At 49.9% G+C, this 10,338-nt stretch overlaps 1 protein-coding gene and 1 long non-coding RNA gene across 2 annotated transcripts in view; one reads left to right on the plus strand and one right to left on the minus strand.

Annotated features, from left to right (window-relative positions):
- The window catches only part of Tmem163 (transmembrane protein 163), a 185,039-nt gene continuing 174,701 nt past the window's right edge, over nt 1-10,338 (minus strand). Inside the window, exons 6-8 of the mRNA XM_052736798.1 lie at nt 9,072-9,183; nt 4,237-4,378; nt 1-769 (exon numbers count right to left, since the gene is read on the minus strand). Coding sequence (XP_052592758.1) covers nt 709-769; nt 4,237-4,378; nt 9,072-9,183 — 315 coding nt within the window. The 3' untranslated portion in view covers nt 1-708. The remainder of the gene's footprint in view (nt 770-4,236; nt 4,379-9,071; nt 9,184-10,338) is intronic.
- Nucleotides 728-8,018, plus strand: LOC128109630 (uncharacterized). Its single transcript, XR_008217866.1, has 2 exons — nt 728-838; nt 6,862-8,018. It is a non-coding gene; the product is annotated as an uncharacterized LOC128109630 (long non-coding RNA).

A 10,338-nucleotide genomic window follows, 5' to 3' on the forward strand; every position in this document is an offset into this window, starting at 1 on the left:
TAATGATTATAATTATTTATTACAAATAAATGTATAGAGTTTCACATCTCTCAAAAATGGTTCCTGGGTTCTCATGAATGTGCAGGTTCTGATGTGGAAGAAAGGGCTGTGTGCTTACGTAGCCTGTCCATGCAAAGCTCATAGGTCACTAAACACCTTAAAAAATAGAATGGTCTCCTTCTGAACAAATCCATTTAGTGTCGGGATTAGTAAAAGTGTAGGAAAGGGCTGATAGACGTTAGGAGGGAATTTTCTGATGGAATCTGCTGGGAGAGAGGAGTGTGAATCTGGAGGTGGCTTGGCCACGTGTGTCAGGAGGAGGTGACTCGGTCAGTTACTGTCTGGTTTTGGCTGACAGCGCCACAAGTGGCTTCCTGTCAAGCAGAGACCCTAGCCTGCTTTCAAGAACTGTTTGACTCCAGGAAATAGAAAATGTCACTTCCGGCTCAAGATTGGGAAGCGTGGCAGCCCCTCCCACGGGCAACATCGTCCTAACGTGTTTGATAGCGGGCAACCGGGTGAGGATGTAGGGCAGGTCCAGCCTCCAGGCAGACCTCATCCCATGATGACGGACTCTATGAACGAAAACTTCCCAAAATGAAACGGGATGTGCAGTTAAATATTGGCACCATCTGCCTTCGCGGAAACCTCTCGTCACCATGGTGACGCGCTTCGCCGGGGCAGCCCCTGCCGCCCTTCCAGCCGCCTTCACTCAAACATTTCGTAGTGACGCGTCTGTCTCACTCTGGGCACCATGTCGATGAGGAGCCTGCAGAAATGAAGACAGACAGGGTCACCTCGACACCAGGAGAGCTTGGGGGAAACCGAGGCTGTTTGCGTATGTGTGTTTGTGTGTCCTTTCCTGTGTGTTCAGGTGCATGGGGTGGTGGGTGCACGTGCGTGTTTGGGGATGGGGGCTGTGGAAGCCAGATAATCTTGTCCATTTTTCCTTGGTGGTTGTCCACCTTGATTTTCTGAGGCAGGGTCTCTCATTTTTACCCAGAACTCACCAAATAGGCTAGGCAAGGTGGCTGGCTAGCAAGCGCCACGGTCTTCCTGTCTTCCTGTCTGGAATTACTGCATGCACCACCAAACTAGCTTTTTTTGTGTTTTTTTTTTTTTAATTTTTTTATTTTTATTTATTTTTATTTTTATTTTATTTTATTTTATTTTGTCAGAGCTGAGGACCAAACCCAGGGCCTTGTGCTTGCTAGGCAAGCGCTCTACCACTGAGCTAAATCCCCAACCCCTGTTTTTTGTTTTTTTTTTTTTTTAATGTGGGTTACAGGGATCAAACTCAAACAACTGTGCTTCCCCACCTGAGCTACCCCTGAGTCTTATCTGTGACTACTCCTGCCCATGCCACACCACTGTCCCTTCAAAAGCATACAGCTCAATGGTTTCCCGTATATACGTGAAGCTGTGCGTTCACCCACACTGCCTTAATTCCAGAACACTTTTCTCATTCTCTGTGCACGCTAATAGTCAATCCCATTTTTTTCTTCCACACCTCTTTCCAGACAACCAATCATCTACTTTGTGACTCTGCTAGTGTATCTATTCTGGAAATTTCATATCAAAAAGTATATGGGCCAGGCGGTGGTGGCACACACCTTTAATCCCAGCACTCAGGAGGCAGAGCCAGGCAGGTCTCTGTGAGTTCAAGGCCAGCCTGGGCTACAGAGTGAGTTCCAGGACAGGCACCAAAACTACACAGAGAAACCCTGTCTTGAAAAAACAAAAACAAAAACAAAAACAAATATGGCCACATTCATTTGGCACGTTAGAAGTTCACCCACACTGTAAGGTGTACTGATACTTCCTTCATTTGGATGCCTGAGTAGTAGTCTACTGAATGAATACACCATATCTATCCCTTTATCAGCCAACAGGGGACTTCGACTTGTGTACATTATAACCAGAGCTGCTGCAACGTTCATCTAGAGGTTTTGACAAGGTTGTCTGTGTTCCTCTTTTCTCATTTATATACTAAGGAAGGAAATCCCTGGGACAAATGGTAACTGCATGCTTAGCACTCTGAGTATCTGCCAATTCTCTCCAAAGCAGCGCCGCTGTGAGCATTCCCAGCAGCCATGTCTGAGGCCCACTGTCCTTGCCAACGCTTGTAACTGTCTCTGAGTTTGAGGACCATACCTTAGTGGAAGCCAGGAAGCACTTACCTTTTAAAAATACAGCACCTTGACAGGAATGGTTCCCCCTAAGGACAAGTCCCGTCTAGATGCCATATCCAGGAAGTGTCACTGGGAGGCTTCTTCAGTAAGTGGCCCCCATGCTAAGATGGCTTGGCTTCCCTCCAGGGCGGCCCTTTGCATGGAGGAGGCCCATTTTTTAATTTTTTACATTTTTTTTTTTTTTTTGTGTGTGTGTGTGTGTGTGTGTGTGTGTGTGTGTGTGTGTGTGTGTGTGTATGTACACACACCACAGGGCAACTTTGGAGGTCAGTTCTCTCCTGCCTTCAACCAGGTGGGTCCTGAGGATTGAACCCAGACCATTAGACTTGGCTGCAAGCACCGTTATCCCCTGAGCCATCTCACCAGCCCCAGGAGGGGTCCCTTTCGTAAAGCCTTGCCAAGCCTAGGGCTGCCTCTGCCTGGCCTCCTCTGATTCCCAGCAGCACACATGGGCACCAGGCGACAGGAAGGATGACACTCACCTGGGCACCATGAAGACCCACATTATAGCACCCTGGAGATAAAGGCAGGAGGATCAGAAGTCCAAGGCCATCCTTGGCTAAATAGTGAGCTTGAAGCCAACCTGGACTACCTGACATCCTGTCTTAACAATAATAATAATTTTAAACCCACAGTATAGAGGAAGGAAAGGGACCATTTAGTGGATAAAAAGAACAAGGAAAAAGAAAATGAGTGTCTGAAGTGTAAAAGCCTTATTTCTCCCCAGAGTCCCTGCTTCACCTGTAGAAGGCCAACCCACAAGGAAGGCTGTACCCCATGCAGGCCTTTTCCAATCTCTTGAAAAAGGTCAGTGCTATATAGCACTGTCCTCTGAGTGTGACCCCACCATCTTTTTTTTTGTTTTCTTTTGTTTTGTTTTTCAAGACAGGGTTTCTCATGTAGTTTTGGTGCCTGTCCTGGATCTCGCTCTGTAGACCAGGCTGGCCTCCAACTCAGAGAGATCTGCCTGGCTCTGCCTCCCGAGTGCTGGGATTAAAGGCATGCATCACTGCCACCCAGCTCCACCATCTTCTTAGTCAAGGCAGCTACAGCAACCCACAGACGACCCTCGAGAGCTGGCCTGTTGACATTCCCTCAGAGGATAGGGCAGGGGTGGGTCATCAGACCACACACACACTAGCCTGCCCCACACCTCCCTCCCAGTTGCTTCCGTGGTCTCGGGGGAGGGGGTGGGGGGCGCTAGAGTACACAGAATGTGAAGGTTAGCTGCGGACTATTCCACATGTGCAGCTACGAGGAAGTCATCATCTACAGTGGGGTGAAACATTTCGATGGTGAGGCTGTCTGAAGGTCACCCACCATACTGGTTAGCTGTAAAAATTTTGTTGTTATTTTTTTGTTTGTTTGTTTTTGTTTTTGTCAACTTGACACAAGCTAGAGTCATCCATGAAGAGGGAGACTGAATTAAGAAAATGCCTCCCTCAGGTTGACCTGTAGGTAAGTGTGTGTGGGTATTCTAGATTAGTGATTAATATGGGATGGCCCAGCCCATGGTAGGCATGCCATCCATCCTTGCCTTGGGTTCTATAAGAAAACAGGCTGAGCAAGTCACAAGGAGCAAGCCAGTGAGCAGTATCCCTCCCTGGCCTCTGCTTCAGCTCCTGCCCTGACTGCCCTCACTGATTGACTGTGACACAGAAGTGCAAGATTAAATAAACCCTTTCCTCCCCAGGTTGCTTTGGGTCATGGTGTTTATCACAGCAACAGAAAGTCACCTAGAAAACCCACAGGCCTGTAAGTTCTCCTCATCCATGCTCCTGTAAGTTAGCCCAGTAACATGCACCGAGCTAGACATGGGTGGGATTGTGACTTTGGTCCATCTTTGGTGCCCTGTCTGGGGTGGAGAGATGTCTGTTCACCTTTCCCCAGGAAAAGCAAATAGAGCACTCATGTTCCTAAGACATAAAGGAGTAAGACGTGAGACCCTTCTTCCATTTCCTGGCTGGAGAAAGGGCTGGGAGGAAGGAGCGTTCTCAGAGCATTCCTGCCCCCTGGGTGATCCAAGATAAAAAGAGAGCCGTACTTGACCCCGTAGGCAAAGATGGTGAGGCCAATCAGGACGCCGATGCTGCCGTCCAGGTACCAGACTTTGGAGTTGTGTTTGAACACTTCCGCACTCAGAAGGATGGAGAAGCCCATCACTCCCCCAACAAGGGAGTTGAACCCTGCAAAGGAAGAGAGATCGCACACTGATCTGATGTGGACATTTCACAGTCTATGCTATCAAGTCTGTAGACCACAGCGGAACATAGTAGGCCTCCATTCTGTAGAAGGAATCTGTACCTACACACTGCTAATGGTTGGTTTGTTCTGAGTTAACCTTCCATCTGGATGCCATCCAAACAGCTGCCTCAGGAGGAGTTCAAGGCTCAGTGGTCTTAGTGTGGAGGAACCCTCACACACTACACACAGAGAGAGAAAATGATGAAGGAAAAACAGAGCCCAAGGGGCAAGACTAAATGGAGTGCCTGGATGCCTTTGCTTCCTCTCCCTGTGTAGTCTGCCTGTGGGAGGTGAGATGGGAGGCACATCCCAGGCTGTGAAGCCACTGTCTTCTCAGACTGCAGGTTGTCTGAATATTCCCGTGGGCTAGGGAGATGGCTCAGGTGGTGGGCATCCCCAGAACTGATGCCAAGCCAGACACAGTGGCATGGGCCTCTGGGTCTGTGATCTCAGCGTTCCTGTGGCAAGATGGAGGACAGGGACAGCTAACTAGTCCTGGACGCTCACTGGCCAGTGGCAAACAAGAGACACTGTCTCAAACAAGGTGAAAAGTGAGGGCCAACACCTCACGTTGTCCTCCGAGCTCTACGGGAGTGCCCTGGCACACACAAGCACTCACATGTTGGACATGCGTATGCGCATATACACGTGGGGGATTTTTTTAAAATATAAATCAGAAAGACACTCCTATTTCTCGTCACACCCAAACTCTTCATGCACACACCCCTCTGCCAACCATTCCACCTCCTCCGTGGGGCCCTTGAAGTTACCGGAAGCCCCTCCTTATCTGGGCCTTCCCATGCATGCTGCTTCCCTCATAGCATGCCTCCTCTCCACACTCGGCCCCACCTACCTCCTCATCCTCACAGTCTTGTTTCTCTCCCAGTTCTTTTCTCCCTAGCATATTTCTGCCTTAATATTCTACCATCTCCCACTAGAAAACTAAGCTTGGGGACGGAAGTTTTGTCCCTTCCCTTGCTGTGTCCTGTGTCCCAGAACAGGGTGCTGATGTGGCTCCTTACTCAGAAAAGGTAAGGAGCTGAAGTTCCCCAGTCGGCCACTAGATGTCCACCTAGTTCCACCGAGCCAGTCCTCACCGGTCAGCACCACGGACAGCTGTCCGAAGCGGCGCCAGTGAACAGCTGCGGGAACCCAGCTCCTTAGCTTAACACTTGCAGGGAGTGACCTCTGCTTGTAATGGCATAGCCTGACTCCTGCTGGCTTCTCTTTCACAAACACAGGGACTAGGGACTGATTCCAATCTGCCCTGCACGTGTGTGTGTGTGTGTGTGTGTGTGTGTGTGTGTGTGTGTGAAAAGAGGTCACCCTCAGCTGTCATTCTTTTATCACATTTTATCTTGTTTTTCAAGACAGTCACTGAACCTGAAGCTAGCTGGCCTGCCCAGGCTGGCTAGCCTGCCTCTGCCTCTGCCCCTGCCTCTGCCTCTGCCCACCAAGCCTGGTATCACAGGGTCCTGAAAGTGCTGGAGCCCCGCCACACACACACAGCAGTCTCTGGCAGTCACTCACCAGACCCAGGCTTGTGTCCTCACTGCTAGCCTCAGAGATGGTCTACAGAATAAACCCTGTGGCTGGCTTCACGGCACAGCATAGCTGGGACCGTGTTGGGGCTACCACTGGCCTGACTTTAGTGACTAGACTGGAATCTGTGTAATTAATTAATAATCTGTGTAATCATTAATTCCATGCAGAACAGTCTGATAAAGTTTTTCATAGAGGTTCTGAGTATTTTCAAGTTGGAAAGGAGTGAGACATCTGCCGCCTCTTATCAGAGGGTTCCCTGATTCCTCCAGGCTGCCAGCTTTACTCAAAACGTCCCCAGTGTGACCTCTCACATAGTTCTCACTTTTATTACTCATTTGTGCTCAGAGCTATTTTACCCTTGTAGCCCAGGCTACCTCATACTCACCAAGAATGACCTGGAACTGCTCATCCTTCCGCAGACCTCCCGAGTGCTGGCACTACAGGTGCGCACCACCATGCCCGGTTTACTAGGTACTGGGAATGGAACCCAGATCTTCACTCGTTTAGGCAAGCACTTTACCAACAGAGCTACACTCCTGGCTCCACCTTCGTCCTGATGGCACGTCTGCATGCTTACTGAATATCTACAGCATCAAACCAGCTGGGCCAAGACCCGCTAAGCTGCATGAAGGAGATGCCTGCCATTTCCCCCTGGCTCCACCATCCACCAGCTGCTGTCCCTTTTCCCTGGAGACCTGCTTCTTGGCTGTAAAGACACTTGCCCTCCATGCACACACACAAAGGTCCCGGCTGGCTGAGTCAGTGGGGCCCAACTCCCACAGGGTTCCAATCCAGGATGCATCAACATCATGGGAACAAGACAGGGGCTGTCCAGCTTATAGGATAAGGTTTCTAAAATGTCACTTCTGGTCTCTTTCAGGAGAGAAGATTCTTGGCTCTGCCTCAACCAGAGAAACAGCCACAGGGCATGCATCAAAGGGAGGCAAGACAGAAATGCAGGGAAAATTGGGGGGGGGGCATGAGAAGAGAGAGAAGCCCCTCCCCCAGGCATCTGGCTAAGGCTTCTCACCAGCAGAGAAGCAGGAACCTCCTGGTAATTAACAGCTGCTCAAGGCTTCTCTCCCTTCTTAGCCACAAGCCTGGAATTTTCTGGGGATCTCACTAGAAACCCCATTTTCAAGGAAAGGACATGTATTAACCCCTCCCCTCGTGATTCCTAGTTTCACCTTATCAAGATATAGTCCAAGGCATCTCCAGAGAGACGGAAAAGAGGAAAAATGGGGGGGGGGGCAGTGCTTAGCAACCTTTTGAGATGGAACTTGAGAGACACCAGAAGGGTCTACATGGCTAATCCTAAAACAGCTAATTACTGTCCCTTGAGGAGTTCGCATCCACACAGGGGTACATCTTACTCCCGTATTCTCCCTTGAGAAACATAGTGGCATGCATGTGTAATCCAGCTCTGGGGAGGGAGAGATAGGAGGACTCCTGGGGCTCACTCGCCAGCTAGTCTAGTCACAACCCAAGGAGGACAGTGACTGAGGAACGACCATGGCTGTCCTTTGGCCGCCACACGCATGTGCAACTCAGTGAGGTACTCAGTACAGCAGTGGGAAGTGGGAGGTTCAGTGAAGCCGAACCACAGATCTGAGTACGGAACAGCTCTGAAGTTAAGGGAACACCACCCACACAGGCGCAAGGCCCTTCAGTCCAGGGAGATGAGGTCATGTTCTGTGACGGTCAACTTGACACAGTCTAGCCTCAATGGGCGAGAGTGTCTCAATGAGGGGTTGTCTAGATCAGGTTGGCCTGTGGGTTTGTGGAGAATTGTCCCTATTGACTTAATTGTTGTGGGAATGATGTCTAAAGAGGAGGCACCATTCCCTGGATTTGGGCCCTGGGCTGTAGAAGAGTAGACAGTCGGCTAGCTGTCACTAACAAACATGCGTGCATGCATTCTCTCCCCTCTTGACTGTGGGTGTGATGTGATTGACTCCTTCAAATTCCTGCCTTGACCTCCCTGAAATGATGGACTGTGACCTGGAAGTATGAGCCAAATAAACTCCTTCTCCCCTAGGTTGGATTTCGTCGGGGTATTTCATCACAGCAGTAGGCGGTCTTCACGATCGTGGGCAGGTCTCGGGGATGGATGGCTCTGACCATTGAGTCCACACTCAGACTTCACACTTCATCACAGTGGAGGTGGAGAGCAGATGGCATAGAGACACCCGGCCTCTGCATCCAGTAGAGCCCGGGCACCGATAGGTCCACTTTGGAAATGGGACTGCTGTGGGACAGCCTGTGCTGTCCTCCTCCGAGGGCCTCCGCAGGCTGCCCTGACTACTCTGTGATGCCCTCCGAAGGCACCAGGTGGCGAAACACAGATGAGGGAGGCACACAACCCACAGCTTAGAGAGACCAAGGCCCCACGAGGCTCTGCTTTCTTCTGCTATAATAACCTGGGCCACAGAGATGTCCCTCAGAGAAAGATTCAGTCTCAACCTCCAATCCATTCAGTTTAAATAAAATTGTCTGGTGCTTTGTTTAATTTTTGAGGCAGAATCTCATGTAGCCTGTGCTGGCCTTGAACTTACTATGAAGCCAAGGGTAAGCTTAAGCTTATGGTTCCCCTGCCTCCACGTCTCTAGTGCTCGGATGGCAGCTGTACACCATTATACCCAGATGATACCCTGCTGAGGCTCAAACCCCAAGCCTTGTGCGTGCTAGGCAAGCACTCCATAAACTGGGTTATGTCCCTAGCTCTATTCCTTTCCTTAATAAAATAAAAGGCCAGGTATGGTGGCACACACTTGTAATCCCGATGTATGGGAGGCTAGATAGGGAAAAGGAAAGTCCAGGGCCAGCCTGAGCTACATATGAGACCCTATCATATGTAAACCCAGTCACCTCTGCTCTGTTTTATGTTATTAAACTTAGAGTGGTAGACACCTGCCTTGGTGTGAGAGCTCCAACCATCATGAAGTAAGCAGTTTGGGGACGAGAGACGGTGATAAATGGATCCCCTAGCTGCTGATTTCACTTGCAAGACCAGCATCTACCAGCGTCCAGACAGCACCTTCCCTGTGTCGGAGCTCAGGCCTCAGACAAGGTGTGCCTGCCCCCACTCACCGTCTGTGATGAGAGCTCTGCTTGTCAGGACCTTCCCCAGCATGAACTTCAACACGGCCAGGACGCTGCAAAGGATCCCACTCAAAATGGAGACACTGAACAGGAAATCATCCTAGAAGAGAACATTCCAGACTTTGACATGTCATCGCTGGCTAGAGCACGCTTCACCACCGGCTTTGTGCAAAGTACAAGGAATCGGCCAGTCATGCTGCCACCAGGTGGCAGCATAGTGCAGGTGGTCCCCTGTGTGACCGGAGTTGAGAAAAGATTATTCAAAATAGCCAGACTAATATTTACAAAGCGATTATGTATTCCCTCCCTTCTTACTCTTCTGCTAAAACACATAGCAGTCATTGATTGTCAACAGGGTTGGTCATAATGCCGAGAATGATGTCTAAATGTTATTCTATAGACAATTCACAAAGCAGGCAATTGAGAATCCGGGGGTCATGTCACTGCCCAAGAACCCTCTCTCACAGAACCAACTGGTTTAGCCACAAGATCATTTCTGTCCACAGATACTTAAAACCCTATGGTTTGTTTTTTTTCCATTCACACAATTGAGATTTCAAAGATAGTCTTCAAGGTGGGAAAAAATGGTGCCTAAAAATAGTCACTGTTGACGTGATTTTAACACTTCCTGTAGGTGCTGCATTAACGTTTGCAAGCAAACGGGTGAGTCACATGTGCAGAGCTGGTGTCTTCATTGCTATCTCCTGACATCAGGCCCCCTGAGATCCCCTTTGAGCTCCCACGCGCCGCTCCCCTGAGACACAGCCTCCAGGTTCTCCCGGATTAAAATGCAACCGCCAGCAGAAACCCAACCCGGTGGCAGATACCCAGAGAGAAACAGGATCTTCCTTAAGCATTTTATTAATAAATTCACTATCCTAGTGACAGGCCCAGGGACAAAAGAGACAGCGTGGTTCGCAGGGCTTGACTCTAAACTAAGTCACCCTTGAAAGATCACCTCTCTGGACTTGGGGTTTCTGTATAACGTTAAAGCGTCTCCCCCAAGACACCGCCCCCCCCTGCCCCCCGCGCGCGCCATTGACAGAGGCAGCTCTGGCGGTGTGTGCTCACAAATTCTCGTTTTCTCTTTCTTCTAGAAAAACCAGTTATCCCAAGATCACCAGCTCTCCTTGAACCTGGGCTGGACTTAGAGCCTCAAAACCAGCAGATCTAACATAGGAAAGGGGAAACTGAGGCGGCTGAGATGGCCCGGGGTGAGGATGCTTGTCGTCAGGCCTGCTGACATGCCCTCCGT

This window comes from Peromyscus californicus, unplaced genomic scaffold (assembly GCF_007827085.1).
Source record: "Peromyscus californicus insignis strain IS unplaced genomic scaffold, ASM782708v3 Scaffold_14__1_contigs__length_90479793_seg_2, whole genome shotgun sequence".
Lineage (NCBI taxonomy): Eukaryota > Metazoa > Chordata > Mammalia > Rodentia > Cricetidae > Peromyscus > Peromyscus californicus.